At 39.6% G+C, this 17,834-nt stretch overlaps 4 protein-coding genes and 1 long non-coding RNA gene across 11 annotated transcripts; 4 read left to right on the plus strand and 1 right to left on the minus strand.

Annotated features, from left to right (window-relative positions):
- The first annotated feature begins 232 nt into the window (after window positions 1–232).
- Window positions 233–7,230, plus strand: LOC124299188 (nuclear pore complex protein Nup205). The gene is made up of 10 exons (XM_046752189.1): window positions 233–387; window positions 668–831; window positions 916–1,332; window positions 1,403–1,694; window positions 1,792–2,514; window positions 2,599–5,847; window positions 5,932–6,182; window positions 6,272–6,511; window positions 6,603–6,801; window positions 6,880–7,230. The coding sequence occupies exons 1-10, from the start codon at window positions 378–380 to the stop codon at window positions 7,092–7,094; spliced, it is 5,760 nt and encodes a 1,919-aa protein (XP_046608145.1). The 5' UTR covers window positions 233–377; the 3' UTR covers window positions 7,095–7,230.
- A 60-nt stretch (window positions 7,231–7,290) lies between these two features.
- On the plus strand, window positions 7,291–9,046 carry LOC124299195 (phosphatidylinositol N-acetylglucosaminyltransferase subunit C). Of its 2 annotated transcripts, XM_046752202.1 has the most exons (3): window positions 7,291–7,432; window positions 7,518–7,698; window positions 8,000–9,046. In XM_046752202.1, exon 3 carries the CDS (start codon window positions 8,107–8,109, stop codon window positions 9,034–9,036), a length of 930 nt encoding a protein of 309 aa, XP_046608158.1. In that variant the 5' UTR covers window positions 7,291–7,432; window positions 7,518–7,698; window positions 8,000–8,106; the 3' UTR covers window positions 9,037–9,046. The 2 variants fall into 2 exon arrangements, with proteins under 2 accessions (XP_046608158.1, XP_046608156.1); XM_046752200.1 differs by lacking the exon at window positions 7,291–7,432 and having other exon boundaries at window positions 7,439–7,698.
- Window positions 9,047–9,722: 676 nt separating this feature from the next.
- On the plus strand, window positions 9,723–13,906 carry LOC124299189 (NF-X1-type zinc finger protein NFXL1). Of its 4 annotated transcripts, XM_046752191.1 has the most exons (6): window positions 9,723–9,784; window positions 9,823–9,841; window positions 10,506–10,777; window positions 10,879–10,991; window positions 11,135–12,803; window positions 12,917–13,906. In XM_046752191.1, the coding sequence occupies exons 2-6, from the start codon at window positions 9,832–9,834 to the stop codon at window positions 13,352–13,354; spliced, it is 2,502 nt and encodes an 833-aa protein (XP_046608147.1). In that variant the 5' UTR covers window positions 9,723–9,784; window positions 9,823–9,831; the 3' UTR covers window positions 13,355–13,906. The 4 variants fall into 4 exon arrangements, with proteins under 4 accessions (XP_046608147.1, XP_046608146.1, XP_046608148.1 ...); XM_046752190.1 differs by lacking the exon at window positions 9,723–9,784 and having other exon boundaries at window positions 9,820–9,841; XM_046752192.1 differs by lacking the exons at window positions 9,723–9,784; window positions 9,823–9,841 and adding an exon at window positions 9,869–10,030.
- A 130-nt stretch (window positions 13,907–14,036) lies between these two features.
- On the minus strand, window positions 14,037–17,491 carry LOC124299194 (uncharacterized). 3 transcript variants are annotated; one of them, XM_046752197.1, is made up of 6 exons: window positions 17,354–17,491; window positions 16,578–16,692; window positions 15,558–15,725; window positions 15,159–15,459; window positions 14,765–15,030; window positions 14,037–14,689 (listed from the first exon to the last, which is right to left on the minus strand). In XM_046752197.1, exons 1-6 carry the CDS (start codon window positions 17,414–17,416, stop codon window positions 14,298–14,300), a joined length of 1,305 nt encoding a protein of 434 aa, XP_046608153.1. In that variant the 5' UTR covers window positions 17,417–17,491; the 3' UTR covers window positions 14,037–14,297. The 3 variants fall into 3 exon arrangements, with proteins under 3 accessions (XP_046608153.1, XP_046608154.1, XP_046608155.1); XM_046752198.1 differs by lacking the exon at window positions 17,354–17,491 and adding an exon at window positions 16,919–16,968 and having other exon boundaries at window positions 16,578–16,693; XM_046752199.1 differs by lacking the exon at window positions 17,354–17,491 and having other exon boundaries at window positions 16,571–16,686.
- LOC124299196 (uncharacterized) lies at window positions 14,637–17,472 on the plus strand. The gene is made up of 4 exons (XR_006906956.1): window positions 14,637–14,777; window positions 14,851–15,737; window positions 16,544–17,039; window positions 17,369–17,472. It is a non-coding gene; the product is annotated as an uncharacterized LOC124299196 (long non-coding RNA).
- Window positions 17,492–17,834: the final 343 nt, after the last annotated feature.

Consider the following 17,834-nt stretch of genomic DNA (forward strand, 5'->3'; position numbering starts at 1 on the left):
ATAGCATCATAAATCAAAAAAGCGCTATAAATATATATTTGGTTAAATTTTGGCACATTTTTTTGTTATAAATTTGATCCAAACTGCATTTAGCGATCGGATTGAGTAACGTAGTGGTGAAATCCAATGACGCTTGGACCCAACCGAGTTCCATTGATGAAGAAGGTTCTTTTTTTTTTAAGTGGGTGGCATTGATCAATTATTTACCTTTTTTAAGTTGGCGACCGCTGCTCGCTCGCGACCATGTATCATGAACGCAGCCATGTTCACGCGGTTTTACAAATCAGCGCCAACCGCCAATTCACGAATGAGTGTTTGTCTCTTTCTTCAGTGATTGTTGAGTTTGACCGTCTGAGTTTAGTTTAAATAGCGCAAGGATGACTGAAGGTAGGTCTGCGTATGCGTCTAACTTATTCCTCATTAATTACTGAAACTCTTCTCCCGGTTGTAACGTGACATAACCTAGGTTAACCTAATTTCATCAACCGGTACAAATGCAACAACGTTTATGATCAATTGTCTGTCAAAATACGTGGTTGTATTTACCTTCACATTGTGTATGCTTGTTCAGTGATACAATTCACGTTTCGGTTGATAATTCGTCTTAGCGTGAATTTGAATTTTCCTAGGTTAAGTTTTGTCACATCGACACCATTTACTATTACAGAAAAGACAAGTACGGAGGACATGTGGACTCCTTACAAGGAACTCCAGAGTCTCGTCGATCAATATATTACCTCTGCACCTAGTTCCCACGATCCACAATACCATGAATTTATGGAAGCGCTTCGCAATCACCGACAGAATTTTCTAAATCTCCTAAGCAATCCTGTAAGCATAATATTTCAACATGTAGTAGCTGCGACTTGCAGACCTTGATTGCCATGTGCTAAGTTTATCATATCCTCATTCTAGGCAAAGAATGCAAAGAGTCGTGAGGAAATTAAAAATGCAGTGACGGAGGGTATAACTTTGCCTGGACTAGGTCACCAGGTTTTGTCCAAAGAATTGGTTGACGAGACAATTATATTATCCGACATGTACGAACTAAATGAATTTATGGCTCTTGACTTACTCTGTACTGCTCAACTTCAAATGCCGCATCATCCTGGATTGACACGAGGCCTAACTGCTGTCCTTCTGTACTATGACGGGAAGAAAGCTCTCACCTCAACATTGAGGACTTTGGTTCAAGCCAGAAATGGTCATACTTGGGTTCTCGACACACCCGTTACGCTTACTAAGCAAATTACGGAGTATACCAACAAAATGCAGGAAGACGGTCTGCTGGACAGGATCCTGAACCTTTTGGAGGATATGGATCCGACGAAGGTAAAAAATTTGTATTTGGTAATAGCACAAGATTTAACTTGGCGCTATTATAAGTAGATTCTTCTTTTAGGAACAAGAACTGCTGCAGCAAAACAGAGGCTTAGGAGGAGCCAAGCATCATCACATGGTCATGCGTCTTTATAACGGTGCCAGGCAGGATCTTGCCGATATTTTATACCTTTGGTCAGCTCAGTCAGCTTTGCCCAGTCACATCACTCACAGACTTTTGTCGTTACTTCACAATCGTCATCCGGAGGCTGAGGATGGGACTGGTGGCCCTGATAAAGTCACGTTGGCATTGATTATGGCTTTGCTCAATTCTATAAATCTCAGCTCACTTCACACCAGAGAGGACGGTGAAAGTATGCCTACGATAATAAGTAGCCTTATCCAGATCAGTGCATATTATTCCTTGACTGTCGAACGATGATTTACTTTCTTTTTTTTTTCAAATTTCAGCAATTGTTAAAGCAATGCCGCTTATTGACGATCCTGACATGTTGCCACAGCTCGTAACCGAGCTAACTTCTGGTAATGTAAATTGGGAAAGTGCCGGACTTCGTGGTTTGATTCAGTTTGCGCTAGCTATTGCTATAGCAACTATAAAATCTGCACCCAATCTGTGTCCTACACAAAATATCACCGAAGAGGATGAAATTTTGGTGGAAGCTGCTCTGGCAAACAAGGCTTTTCATTTTTTGGCTGAAGTTCTACTTCAAAGCTCTCACATCCACAATGAGGAATTCTATGTTCGTTACATTCACACACTCATCTCTGATTTTATACTACTCATGCCTTTGAAGGTGAAAGAGTTGAGAAATAGAGCCGACGAATCAATGCGTATCGTTCAAGCCTATCAACAAGAAGGCATCGAACCTCCCATGAACCTTGACAACCATTTTGAGTACCTCATGCTGTCTGTCGCTGAACTGTACAAAAAGGATCCCCTCAACTTGAACCTTGCAATGGATTATTGGTGTCAACATTCCGACTCCTCTCATATGCCGAGCACTTTGCATGCGAGCCGATTACCTCCAAGGCAAGTTGCTCTGTTCAAATTTGTCAGAGTCGCCGGAGAAGTATTGCCCAGTGGGCTATTTGGACCCTACCTAAGAATGCTAGCATCACTTGCTTCTTCCCTACCAGCGGCTAGGCAAGCATTCAACTTTCTGAAACTTAATGGTAAGCTGTACGGCTTGATAACTTGATTTGAAAGTCTATTAATAAGAGGTAATCTTGTGTTATTACTGCATTTCATTTTTTCAGGACCTTCGGGGGCAACGACTATTTCCTGGGATCATTTTTTCAACTCCTTGAGTCGCTACTATTTTAATTTGCGACAAGAACTCCCACCTTCACAAGACACGGTATACCGTCAAAGAAATCATCCCAAAGGTATCACACCTCACGAGGTCAAAGGCTTGGAAGCTGTGCTTCTAGTGGTTCGGGTTGTTGCTTACTACGATGAAGTTTCTCGAATAGCGATATGCGAGCATCCAGGCTGGAACGTCTTGCCTTCTATTATCGGTTTGGTGGGCTGTGCTATGCCAATTCCATTAAAAGGTGCGTTAGTCAGAACGCTCGCAGCTCTGGCAAAATCTCCGGAGAGTTCTTCCACCATATGGCAAAGTTTGGAAGCTGCGCAAATACTGAGTACCGTACCAACGACCAGCAGTTACCAACCGAGAGGAATTCAAACGGAACTAGAAGAAATTGAATCTAGAAACGAGGAATTTCCTTTGACCAGAGCAATGTTGGAGCTTCTAGATGTCCTTACTGATTTTCCGATACCTCGACTTCTGGGTGTTGGCCTAAGAAATCCAGGCTTCGATCCGTACTTACATTTCATAATAAATTCCGTATTTTTGCGGTTCAACACACGGTCGTATAAAAATCCTGGGGAAAAGTGGGACGTGTCCGATGCCTGTCTGAAAATATTCATTAAATTGATAACACAGTATGAGCCAACTATCGAAGACTTTATCGGATGTAAAATAGAACTACAAGGCGGTGAATCGACCGTCATCAATCCTCCTCCTGGACACCATTTGATAACGTTGCTACACTCAAATTCCGAGTTTCTACACGTCATTCTGCTCATACTTGACGAAGGATGCCATCTTTTGGATACTTACGACGATTTTCCTGGTAAAACAAGCCTCGAAAGCAGCACTTTGCACTGTTTGCAGATATTGGAGCATGGATTGGCAGCCCAATATCATTACATGGTTCAATTGGCTGCAGCCAGCTCAACCAACAGAATTTTAACAGGGCTATCCCGCCTTTTGCTAGGTGTAAATCCTCGCACGGGAAAACCGGACCACATGATTAACATCGTTAAATACATATCCTACAACTCATGGCTCACTCAACACGCTTTTGTGTCAGTTGGCATTGTTCAAGGCGTCGCCAACGAACCTGGAGCAGATTCAGAGTTACTTTCTACATTCACGTCTACTCCTTCGTTGGCAACGACGATCAGGCATAGTTTCGTAGAGTGTCTGGATTCTGACGAAAACTTTGAGCCTGAGGAAGAAATTGGGAATGAAAAACGAAGCGGTAATTGCAAGGGCAGGATTTTGTCCCTTTTGATGCAGAGCATAACACGCCCTGCACCTAACATAGCTCATTACCTACTTGGATTCGACATCACTAAGGACATAAGAAAAACTGCAATTCAACAACCTGGAATACTAGGCTTTCCGAGGACTTGTCTGCACTCTATACTCGGGATATTGGAATTATCGTTGGAGCGTGGCCGTGACAAGATTACAGAGGCTTGCTACTGGTTCCTTCACATACTGGCTTCAAATAACAAAACCTCTGTTTCCGTACTTCGGTTCCTTCGGACAGCCACCAATCAAGATTTCGTACAACGTCATCTTTCCAAGCTGCCATTCCAGGGAGCGAACAGAGCGACTGAGCTTGCCTGCATGTCCTGGCTGCTAAAAATATCGGCAATTGAATTGCGCGTCGCTGGTGGCAGCCTTCAGAACTCCCTGATTCAAAGACTAGTCGGCAATCTAATCCATGACAGAGATCAAATTGTGCCATCCCAAAAACTCCTGATGGATCTACTTCACTATATCGATTTCCAGTTAAATCTAGATCCTCCAAAGTCCTGGGAATACTTTGATCCGTCTCAAATTGAAATGGTGTTGGGACGCTGCAGCATTCCAGTTCCACTTGGTGGAAGTCCCCAGCTTATAGATATCAGAAAACTTCACAATCTTATAACAGAAGAATTGGCTGGTACGCAAACTAGCGCAACTGCGACTCAGCGTAAGCTTGTGCAACAGGAGCTGCAATCTATCCTTGCATACGCCTTGAAACGAAATCAAACGAAAACCCTTTCTTACGCTACTGTGAAGTTCGTCGAGGGCTGGTGTCAAACAACTGAAATTTTATTCTCTGTCGCAACGAACCAGCAACTTCCCGCTGCTCAGAGGCAAAATCTTCTGCTAAATTTGTCACATGATTTACTGCAGAAGATGACGTCTTGCGAAGCTTTGAACGAAATCAAAACACTTGTATCTGGAACCGTGCTCGTACTACTAGTAAACCTTCGTAATAGCTTCTCCATGCAATCTGACGATGAGCTGCTACCGTCTTCCGCTGCAAATACAACAATGATGAAGATTATCCTTAGTCATATTCTTCAATGGATCTTAAATTCTGGAGTATCCTCACAAAAAGTTCGAACCCATCTTTATGGGGCACTTCTCAATTTCCTCTGTGTAGTCAGTTTGGAAAGATCGGAAGTTGTGACCAACATGGATTCCATGTATGTTAGTCAGTTGGATAGTTCGTATTATAGAACTACGCCGATACAGGAGCGTTCGCATCGATATGCGACGATACAAGTGATCAGTAGTTACGGTAACAAGCTGATGGATATATTGTCCCACGATTGTTCCGGTGGACACGATGTCTGTAAAATGCTGTCACTATCGTGCCTCGACAAAATTTTAGAATTCGATTGCAGCAATACGTGGGTCACATATCTGGCTAGCAGAGGGTACCTTAAACACATGGTAGACAGTCTTCTGGATTCTGACAATTTATTGCGAACAATGCTTCAACCAGATCCACTCACTTTGCGGCCCCTGTATTTATACGAATCAAAAATGGCAACGCTCTGCAGAATGGCGTCGACCAGACTGGGTGCCGAATGTCTTCTGGAAAATAAAGTCCTATCTTGCTTATCAAGCATGTGTGTTTTCGATCAGCATCCTGACGTAAATGTGGGCTTTGAAGGTGGAGATATATCCTTTGTGCCTTCCATAGGTCAGCGATATCAGCAAATCTTCTTACCTGCACTTTATTTGTGCGATGCTTTGCTGACTACCCTTGGAACGGAAAATCAGTCTTGTGCCATACAAGTTTGCGGATTTTTACAGAGTCATCGAGATACCGTTGAAATGGTTTTACGGAATGCATCACCTCATTCTAATGTTCTGTTCCTCAAAGAAGTCGCCAGTCTCACCGGGGTCATCGCAAGGTCTGCCAACATTGGTAGGCATCTCTCATTCAATTGATTTTTTCATGATTTTATTTCTATTTTATTCTATGCAAATATTTAATTCTCTTCTTTTTCAGACATGTATAAACTTGTTGACGAGGAATTGGCCAGAGCCAACTCTAACGAACACAAATCTGAAGATAGTACAGGCATGAGAGAATTGCGAGCCCATCTTTATAGGCTCCAACGTTTGATGCTCTCCATGGTCTCCAGATTTCAGCCACAACTGCCTCCCGTCGTACCTCTACATCAACAAATGGAAGCTACCCAACAACATTCGTGCGCAATACAAATTGCTGCCAACGTTATGCTGTACACTCGTAATCAAGTATGTCAAACTTACCGACGCAACTCATTTACATTCATTGAAGATTGAACTGTGTTCAAAATTCTAATTTTCTTTATTCGCTTTTACAGATGGAACACACCCGGATGGATCAGAAAATAAAAAACGTACTTTTTGAACCTTATTTAACAGACAGACCTGGGCTTAGAGATGGAAGAGGAAAAGATTCCACTGGTGGAATACATTTGGGTGCAATTATAGGGCAACTTGTTTCTTCTACTTCGTTACTTCACTCAGAACTGCCGCATTTAGACACAATGGTTAAAAATGCTTCGATTATAAAAGACATGAGTTCAAATGACCTTAAAAAAGTGAGTGCTAACATGATAACACGTTTCTAATTTAAAATTTCAACGATGACATTCTTTGAAATTGAAATCAAATTTTGTTTTTTCTTTTCAGTACATAACAGAAGAGGAAGGTGAATTGGATATTCAAAAACAGCGATTAATAGCCGAGAAAAGACTAGCGGAAGAAGCGCGATGCAAACGCGGAGATCTCAAGTACTGTTCATTAATCGTAGAACATAGTCTGTACATTTTATGGAGTCACTTAGACTTCTTTGCCATGCAAGCAATGACGCGTCACAACAGATCTCAAGGTAAGCGGGATCTGGAGATCTATGTTGAATATTTTTACAATATTCCAATAGGTAAAATATTACTTCTTCTCTTTACAGTGTCTTCGAGTAACTTGGATGAAACTGTAGTCTCGTGGAGAATATCTGCAGAAATGTTGTCCGATCTAAAGCAAGGGCTTGTTTCCACCCTATCGGACAGTTTTATTACCCAACTAATGGACACACCAAGAGAATTCACTACGACGGATCGATCTTTTATCGAAGCATTAGTTCGACGGATCAAAAGACTCTTGCAGTTTATTATCACCAAATAATATTGTAGCAGTATTTTATTTAGACAAAACCAAATTTGAATTCCAGTCCAATATCGCCGCCTCGAAAAGCTTATGCGAGACATAATCTTCTGAATCATTTCTTATGTATTAATAAAAAATAACTTGTTATATTAAATGAAGATTTTTTTTTCTCATGAATTTAGGTCACTGTTATTTATTTGTGTTGTGTGTTTTTTTTTTTTCTTATTTATTAAAATTTGGTCGTTCTGATGCAAATCCAACTAAATACAAGATATGAGAAATACGTCAAGTACGGTACGGCCTGCGTGATTCAGTGCATAATCAATCAAATTCAGGCCTTGAACATAACCTCAAAGGTAACACTTATCTTCGTCAGATGTTAATCTACCTGTTCCATTTTTTTTAATGATTGTGAAAAAGGAATGTATTTTCATATTTTAGCGATAATTAAATGATTTCTAAACTGTAATAAAATATCCCTTGACTCGTGGTTGAGATTGGTTGACACAAGTCATGAACAAATTTGGATCTACAAAAATCTTAGAAATAGTTTTGTTTCTTCGACGGACTGTCACGAATGACGCATGAGAATGAAAAATTTTTTATACTTCAATTATTCTCGGTAAGCAATTCGAACTTATTTCAATATTAGATCTATTTATCGTATCGCTTTCAAACTACAAAGAATTTAACCCCAAACTAACCTAATTTAACTAGAATTTATATTGAATTTTATAAAGCTTTTCGTTTGTCGTTCACTGAATCCATTAATTAATCCATATCCCGTAACTTTCCATAAATATTTATAAAACTACAGTCTACATATACAGGTAGTTGAGTAACGAGAAATCATATAACAATTTGTGCGATACAATCAGGCAACGAGACTATCTCAGACGTGTACCATTATATTTTATTTTCAGTTCAACAGTTCTGAAGCACAATGCTTAAAATTTGGCAGCTGTCCAAAAAACTCTAGCATAACGTCAAGCCGGGGAGTGAAATTGTGAATTTCTGACTGAATGTTGGAATGAGTTACTCAATGAATGACATTCCACTGGAGAGTCATTTAACGCAAAAAAGAAGAATGTCTCATTGTGAATTAGAGGCGCCTGTTATGAATGGAAAGAAAACAAATGGAGTTGTGACTAGACGGTGGCGTAAAAATTTGTATGAAACTCGTGGGCTGCCGGATAATTACACGGACAGTTCGTTCCTGGAAGAATTGCGTAAAAATATAAACCCAAGTAACATTACAACCATCGAGGCTATATCATTCGCGGCGAGTGTGTCCGTCCAACTGAACATAGTAATTTTATTCGTCATAGTTTTCGTTTGGTTGGACAACGAGTGGATAGCGCCTAATGCCATCTTTGTGTTCAGTGGTATTCTCACATTAGCCGGGTATTTTCTTCATACTTTTAAGAAGTCCGACATGCTGGAAAAAATGTCCAAAGACCTTAGAACTGTCTTGATATTTCTTGCTTTTGGCTACATCTTATCACCGATATTGAAAACCCTGACTGCAACCGTCAGTACGGACACAATATATGCCATGACAATATTTATGTTTTTGATACATCTTATATTCAGCAAATACGGCTCCCCACAAGTCTCTTTGTCCGACTCCCTCTCCATAACTTCCTCAATTTTTGGCTCGCTCATGTTAGCATCCAGACTCGTTTCGCCTCTGCACGCCTTCTCGCTCCTTACCACAGCCGTTCTTTGCTTTGTTCTTTTGCCGTTTGTCATGTTTCAAATCGATGGCAAAGTGTGTATCACAATTGTTCTTTCTGCCACTACGACTTATCTACTTTACGTCATATCTTCAACAATTTCGTGCGTATTTATCGGAGTTACCATATTTCTACAACTGGTTTGTCCCCTTTGCTATATCAGGTGGCAAACTTATAAAGAAAATATTTACGGCCCATGGGACGAGGCCGTGATCACGTCTTGAAGATGTCTAAAGCATTTATGAAATCAGTGAACAGCATGTTATGTGAAGCACACATTTTTAAACCAAATAATATTTATTAGATGAAGGAATTTAGTTTCAGATAGAATTTTCACTGTTAATAAATTCAATACTATCGAAAATGGTGGGGGATAGTGAAATATTCATGGAACGATGCTGTAGTTTTTTTATAATATTTTATTCTGATAAATAGTGCTACAAAAAATTCGTATAAATTAATGTGACAATTTTTAGTTAGTATGGAAATGAATCGACACACGAATCATTTTTTATTCATTTATGATACATTAATTCTTATAAAATCAGGTATATTGTTATACTTGTACAGAAATATTGGGCACTACGTGTCTGCTTATATGAGTATTAGGTATTATTATAAATTCAAATCCGAGTTTGAGCTATTATCCAAAAATTAAACCTAAGGAAACTTAATTTAGGGTTCAAATTTGTTAAACAATATCGGTAATACAAGAATACACATATTTTACTTTCTCATTTACAACCAGAATGTTTATTCCTGCGTTTTATTTTTTACATATCCAATCCCGAGATCACGGTGAAATTCAAATTTGAATCGAAACTACCGCCAAAATCCTGATCACGTGATTTCGGGAAATGAGGCGCGTATCGATCGCATATGCGCAGTAATCAAATGATTATGCTGGTGTCTGAAGTGGTTGTGGTGTGGTTGTGGTGAATTAATGACGTTGATAGAGGTTATGAGTTTTGTTTTACTGATCTCATTCCATTTTAGAGGAAAATAACAAGGTAATAAGAATGAACTCTGGTCAGTTTCACCGTGTTTTTAAAAATCATGATAGAATTTTGCGACAAATTTTCATGCGCTTTTTTTCCACTCCGCGTTTCTCATTCTTCTAAACATTATCAAAGTCTTAATATTGTCTTTTCTGCAGTATTGATATGTAACTAACAAAATTGAGATAAGAATTATTTACGTCAATTATCGTAACTATCGGTACGAGTCTATCTTGAAATTATTTCCTTATTTGTAGTTCTATTTATCTTGGCCTCCAGAAAAATTTCCCCTCAACAGGCTTGATTTAGTAAGTTATGATTTTTACGTAATAGATGTTTGAAAAAGAGAATAAGTAACAATCCCATTTTAATGTCAATGTAGCTAGGCAAATTATTTTGCATTTGGTAAGCCTCAATTATCATTTTCTGAAAGTACACTTGTTTACAGATCTGTAATTAGGTATGCGAAGTAAATAAAGAAGAGGTTCGGAGGCAGTTGTGTTTTATATTTAGGTTCATAAGGACCGTTTGACAGCTTTGTGGTAATTGAAAATATTTTATTGTTTGTTCAATTACTACTAAATTAAATCAACAAAACGTAAGTTTCACATTAGGCTTTCATTTTCAAACCAAAACTGAAGATCGTATAGGAATTATTTGACAATTTGTCTACATTATAAAGCTTGGATTTTTAGGATTCAAAATGAAGAAATTTAAGAGAGCGCAAGCACAAAATCAAGCGGCGATCGAAAGGCACATGGTTACACATCCTATGGTAGAATCGTCGAGCGACGAAGAAGATGAAACTGGGCAAGAGATATTGGAACAAGCTGTTGGAAAGGTCCTGACTTCCTACCAAGATCAAGGTGGAGATCCTGAAAAAATCCTATCTTATTTGGCTGATACTTTTCAATCTAACGGCGCTGTTTGCTTGATATGTATTTCGTCGGTGAAGAAAACAGACCCGGTCAGTGTGAATGAAGAATTTGTCATGATAACACTCTCATCGCTGTTCAACCAGTAGAAAAATGTTTTGTCATGTTTTATCCTAATAAATTATTGATGCAGATATGGAGCTGTACCATGTGCTACTCATTTATGCATCTCCCGTGCATTCAGCACTGGATTCGAGACAGCCTTGCTTACAAGCGGGACCGTGGAATTTCTCAAGTATGGGCATGGTGGGTTCAATCAATTGTTAACTCGCTGTTAAATTCTGACAACTTTTGTTCTTTTCAAATCAAGTCTGATAAGCAAATAAATCTATGATCCACCTTTATTATCGATGTCCAGAGTTAATGACAATTGAGTCTGATTATTGCAGCCCAAAATGTCGTACAGAGTATGCCGAAGACGAGGCTCCGCAACACTATGAATGTTTTTGCGGAAAGACGAGAGATCCATCATATCAACCATGGTGCGTACCACATTCTTGCGGAGAAGCATGTGGAAAACTTCTCCAACCAAAATGCGGGCATTCCTGTGTTCTGCTATGTCATCCCGGACCTTGTCCTCCGTGTCCGAAAATGGTTTCTTCCAAATGCTACTGTGCCAAATCAGCCCCTCGTCCGAGACGCTGTAACGCCAAAGAATGGAGCTGCGGCGCTGTTTGCAGCAGGAATTTGAAATGCGGGAAACACACGTGCAGAGAAATGTGTCATAGTGGCGAGTGTCCGCCATGTCCAGAGAAGGTTTCCGCGACTTGTCACTGTGGGAATAAGACCGAGCTGAGGCCATGTTTCGACACGGTGTGGCGATGCGATAAACCGTGCAGAAAATCCTTATCTTGTAACGTCCACGTTTGCCAAGACGTCTGCCATCTGCCCGGAGACTGTGGCGATTGCCTGACGGCCAAAAACAGGTCGTGTCCGTGCGGGAAGAGGAAGTACAAGATTTCCTGCAAGCAGGAGGCAGCGACGTGCGGTGATACTTGCGAAAAATTACTGGATTGCGGAGCACATTACTGCAACAAACGCTGTCATCTCGATAGCTGCGGGCAATGCTTGGAGGTGGTTACCAAATCGTGCAAATGCGGTGCTCACAAAAAAGAGATAGCTTGCGCCAAAGTGTTTCACTGCGACACGAAGTGTAAGCAGATTCGGTTGTGCGGACGGCATCCGTGCAATAAAAAATGCTGCGACTGCGTGAAGAAGAATAATTTCAATCCTTGCGAAAAGACTTGCGACCGTACTTTAAGTTGTCGCAAACACAAATGTTCCGCTCCTTGCCACAGCGGCCCATGCTATCCCTGCCAGAGGACAGACACTATACAGTGTCGATGCGGTTCAAGCAAAATTGTCATACCTTGTGGTACAGCCAAGAAGATTAAACCACCTCACTGTAATAAAATGTGTAAAATTCCACCGATTTGCCACCATCCAAAACGAGAGTCGCACAAATGCCACCAAGGACAGTGTCCACCCTGCAAGAAACAATGTGCCTTGGCGCATAAAAAGTGCGGTCACATTTGCCCAGTGCCCTGTCACACCAAGGTATGGGTAAAGGTGAATGGTATAACTCAACCAGCTGGGCCGTGGGAAAAACAGAGGGACAAGATGCAGCTGAAAACTCTGCCTTGTCCACCCTGCCAAGTTTCAGTAATGGTCACTTGTTTAGGTGGGCATGAAACTTTGCCGTGGCCGTGCCACAAGGCGGTATCAAGCTGTTGCCAAAGGCCTTGCGGACAATTGTTGAGCTGCACAAATCATACCTGCATGTTATTGTGTCACGTTGTACAAGCGTCGGGAGACAATGGACAACCAACGCCATGTGAAGAATGCGAAAAGCCGTGCGTCATACCCAGACCTCAAGGATGCACTCATACTTGCCCCAGCATCTGTCATCCGGCTCCTTGTAAACCCTGCAAACAAATCGTACGACTTCCTTGTCACTGCAGCATCAATACTTTGTATATTCGCTGCTCTGAGCTCACTTCGGCTAACGAAGAGACTAAGAAGGAGATGTTCAAGTGTGGAAATCAGTGTCCTAAGAATGTAAGTATCGTCGTAATGATACCATCATTGGTATACGATTTCAAAAAAACTCGACACTTAATATTGTACTGTAAAGATAACTTGAATTAAAATTTGTTGTTTACATTCCACAGTATCCATGCGGGCATCGTTGCATAGATGATTGTCATCCAGGATCGTGTGAACGAGCTGAAGAGTGTAATAAAAAAGTGAAAATTTGGTGCAAGTGTAAAAGATTGAAGAAAGACATTTCTTGTCGCATTATAAGATCGGGCGGAGCTGTAGTTGAATGTGACGCTGTGTGTCAGGAGAAAAAGAAAGAACGAATTCAAGCCCAAGAGGCTGAGGCAGAGAGGAAAAAGAGAGAAGAAGAATTGCGCAACCAAAGAGAGGTGGAAAAGTTTGAAAGAAAGTTCAAACCTAGACGTAAGTGTAAGGACAAGACGAATGACCAACCGCGCGTTAAGGAAACAAAGTTTAACTACCTTAAGTGGCTCGCAGCTATCTTGGTATTTGCCATAGCTTGCCTGGTCGCTTTTTATAGCGTGGACATGCAAATGGTACCTCATTAATTTCTATTGTACCAAAGAATAATACTTGGATTTCTCAATCGTTACGCAACAGGGATCTTGAAGTATCGTGGACTATTGTTTACTTTAGTAATTTATTGCTTATTTCATCCCAATGAATTTCAATAATAGGTCTGTTTCGACCAAATTGTGCGGTACAATATGATTGTATTACCCACATTCGGGTAGTTTATTATTCGAACATTAGATGTTATTACGTATTAGAGTCGCATTATGTGGTGCGAAAACTGTGTATCAAACCAGCAATGGTCCTTCCTTAATTTTGGAACAACTCGTGCACAGCAAGTATAAGGGTATAAACATAAGTGAATTTGGTGTCTGGAATTTTACAGTGTATGTTTTAGTCTTTATTCTGACGTGATATTTATTGTTAGATTAAGAAAACTTTCATCTATCTATCTAGACAAGTACAAAATACAAGGCACAAAAATTTCTTACACATTTTAAATTTAAATCAATAGTATTTGATTGTTTAAGGGATACATTGATTAATTTCATTTTGGAAATGACCAGCCGAAAGGTAATCCAGGTAAATAGAAATGTTTTGACAAAAATTTTAACTGTTAGGGAAGAAAAAAATTTTACAGAAAATTTAATTTCTGCAGATTAAGTATACATTGACGCATAAACATTTAATAGTGATTGAAATAAATGTTTGACAGTATTTGAAGAACATACTTTATTGATTAATCTTATCAGCGAAAATCTGAAAAGTACAAAATATTTGGCGACTAGATAGGGTGTAGCAGAATGTGAAAAGTGGGTGAAACTTATTCCACCTAATTTTAGTAATTTTGTAATAATTCTAAGCATTGATGATCGTTGCATAATAATCAATGGCTCATCATTATTACACGATTTTTTATCACTTATCTCGACAGCTCTAAAGAGATTAATGCGAATACGTTGAACACGTGTAGTGGTTTTAGTTTTTCTTAACTTTTTTCGAACTTATCACCTGACCTGTTTTCTTAGCATCAACTGCTTTGCCGTTGTTGTTACCACAGAGAAAACAGTTAGTAAAAACAGCGAATGCAGCTATAAAAATTGTCGCAAGAACAGTGATGTATTCAGTTCGATTTTTCAAGGGAGTTCCACATGCCGTGTACCAATGTGAACCGTGACGCGGCGGCTTTCCTCCTGGTAAACAATCCCAGCCGATGTAATCTTCTCGATTATTCTCTGTACACAGATATTTATTCTTGTAGAGGGTTTGGCCGAGAGCAGAAGTGATTCCTACTATTTCATCACACGGACCTATACGCTCATGGAAACCAATAGATACTTCTTTGGAGGGATCGCCAATAATTGTTAAACCTAGACGATGGAAACAATTGTCGTGTTAAATTGACGCTTGCATAAGTGTTTTTCAAATGTTTTATGCGTACTCACCGAGGAATAACGAGTAATACACCAGCAAATATACTGGGATTATATAGTCGATTGTTCTCTTACTGACAATGGAATTTTTCTTCAAGCTACACCGGTCGCCGCTCCATGCGAGAACCAGGAATACAGTAAATAAAAAGAAGAAAGTCACTTCCGAATGAATGCCGTAGTGGTCGTGGAGAGGATGGTAAAGAGGCAAGAACAGCAGGACTCCGCCAGGCATACCAAGTAAAGCTGGTAGCACAGTGCACACAGTTTCCTTGAAGCACCTGCGAAGAGTACGAACAGAACGATTCATTTTCTCCGGTACTTTTGCACCACGGATTGCGAAAACATGATCAAACAGACGCGACATCATTTTTGGCGAGGTAAACTAAGTGGCAAAAATCTTACTCACGATTTGCTCGCCGTCCATTGTTCCTTGCTTTCTGTAAAGAGACGTCTCGTTCCGTGAAAGAAGAAGGTGAAGCTTGCGGCAAACGCTGCGTGAAAGTAATACGAGTTCCAAGGAACGAAGTAGTGCCGATCGTATATGTTGGGATCAGTGGCGTGCCAGGACCAGTGAAGGAATCTCACAGAGACTATGTCGTAAGGAATGTCAATGAGGACTGTTATCAGGCCTACGGCGAATGGTTCGCTCCAAGCAGGCAGTCGCAGTTGCTTCACAGCGATGGATGCGTTGTATATGAATACAACATCTGGAAGATTTGGTAAAAATTTTTCCAAAATTCTACTTTCATTGTGAAAGTTACAGTATTGAGAAGGAGCGAACTCGTTTCTCCAACTTCATACTCACACACCAAGATTATATGGAGCGGCAAACGCCGTCCAATCAGAATTATCGGTGTCTGGGAATGCCAAAAGTTGTCGATGTCTGGAAGGTTGTAGCTAATCGCCTCTACAACTATTCCATGGAGTATAATACCCACCCATAAATGCACGTAGCGACGTCCGCTTTTCAACGCTATACGAAAATGTAAGTGAATATAAAAATTTGATGGACTCTTACTGCTAGATTTTCAGTGAATATCAGAAAATATTCAAATCAATTTCTGCGCACGCTTAAATATAGAGTTTATCAATTGTTTTTCCTTTCCATGGTTATTTTAGAAATTCAAAGAGATCGCAGTGTGGTTGATTATTATATTTTTTCGGATAAATTTATCCACCAGGTTTCTACACCATCGTTGATCGATTAATCGTCTGAAATTAAATCTAGACGAATCCTATTTATTATTGTGATAGTCGCCTAATCGGTGAGGGAGCTTAAAAATCAAGGAATTCTTAAAGATCCTGTAATCTATAATTCGCATTTGAAAACGATTCGAACATTTAGTTCAGGTTTCTTTCAATTTTGTAATCAAGAAAGCCAGGAGTTTTATTATGCAAATTCGAATTTTTAAATTTACTTCTTTCTGCAACTTCTTGTTTCATTCACTTTTTACGATTCTTTTTATTTAACGATTGCATTTAATTTTAAACTTTTATGGTAAAGAATCTTCGACACCAATTAACACCTCTTAAAGAAACGTATTTCTAACTTGATGATTTCTCGGAATAAAAAAGGAGAAGCGGATCTTAAGTGGAAAGATCCGTGAAACCGTGCATCTTATCTTCGCATAATTACAGTTATTTAAATTCTTCTAATGGGTTCAGAGCATAAAATGTTTCCCAAAAAATTTATGATCCATCGAAACGAGTTTTTGGACTTTGTATTGTCATCTATTTTTGCAAAGATTTATATTATATAAATCGGTTGTGTAATAAGCGTTACTCTGGCAGGGGAGAAAATTGATTAAAACGACGCACTGGTTACCATGGAGAAGGGTGATAAAGCCACCGACTAGGCACAACACCTGCACCATGATGTAAGTTGGTTGAGCCTTCCACATCATGGTAACATCGTTGAAAGCCACAAACCAGTCGAGAAACTGCAAAAAGAACAATCGCCGAACGTCAGAAAGACGGTTAAAAAATAGAAGACTAAAAAACAAACTGAAAATTAAAGAACTCCGGCCCAAAGAAGATCAATACGATCATTCTTAAAACTACGCCAGATATTTATGTAGTGGAACGAATTTCACCAGTTGAACAGAGAGATGGAGCTATGAGGATTAAACTAGTAACGTTACCGTAATAAAGATGCATGTTTACGAAAAATGGCTAAATCGCATCTTTATGACTCTCCGAAATTTAGTAAACCAATTATAATAAACAAAATGTACAATAATTCCGAAGAGCCAACTTCTTGAAAGTCATCCTAAAATTGACCACCCTGGTGAAAATTTTAACTACTACGAATTTTTACAGAAATTTGAACATTTCGTATTATTTCGTACAAAACTGTAAATATGCATAGTTATTTGTAAAGAATTGTTAATTTTCGTTAAAAATTTTAGTATCTTGTAGATTGTTTACTGAAAAAATACAAATTTTCACAAAAAACTACAAGTTTTTTTGCGAAACTATGCGTACTTACAATTTTATAAAATTCTACGAAACGTTCCTAATTTTTGTCTCCTGATGTATCGTTACGTTAACTTTACTAACTTCAGCTTCATGAAATCGTGATAAAAAAAAAAACTAACTCACTCCATTAAATTCCAGGTCTTTGATTTCCTCGGCGAATCCTGGCAAGTCGCGTTTATTATCCATGGCTCGTATGGAAAAAGGAGCGCGCGTGAGCGCAAGAAATGCAGGGCTAATTCGAACTGACTCGGCGACTTGTTGCAGAACTATCCGCAGGTCCTGGAAATTATGGCGATTAATACAACGTTATCACCGTCTGCGAAAGTAATCGGCCAGCTGTTCGTCAGCCCTGTGGAGTTTGGCAGGAATCCGGGATGTTATCTTGCGATATAAATTTGTTTATCGTTGTTTGTACTCGATGGCGGGAGGGAGACGCTGAAATAACTATCTCAAGTTGCTGAAATAAAAAAGTAAAGAAAAATCAACACTCTGTAGTCGTGTATAACACAGGGTTGTTATCAGCATACTGGAGCGTTTTCTTGACGCATCATACTTTATTCACTATTATTCTATTTCCCCGGGAATATTAAACTCACAATACGTG

Source organism: Neodiprion virginianus, chromosome 2 (assembly GCF_021901495.1).
Source record: "Neodiprion virginianus isolate iyNeoVirg1 chromosome 2, iyNeoVirg1.1, whole genome shotgun sequence".
Classification (NCBI taxonomy): Eukaryota; Metazoa; Arthropoda; class Insecta; order Hymenoptera; family Diprionidae; genus Neodiprion; species Neodiprion virginianus.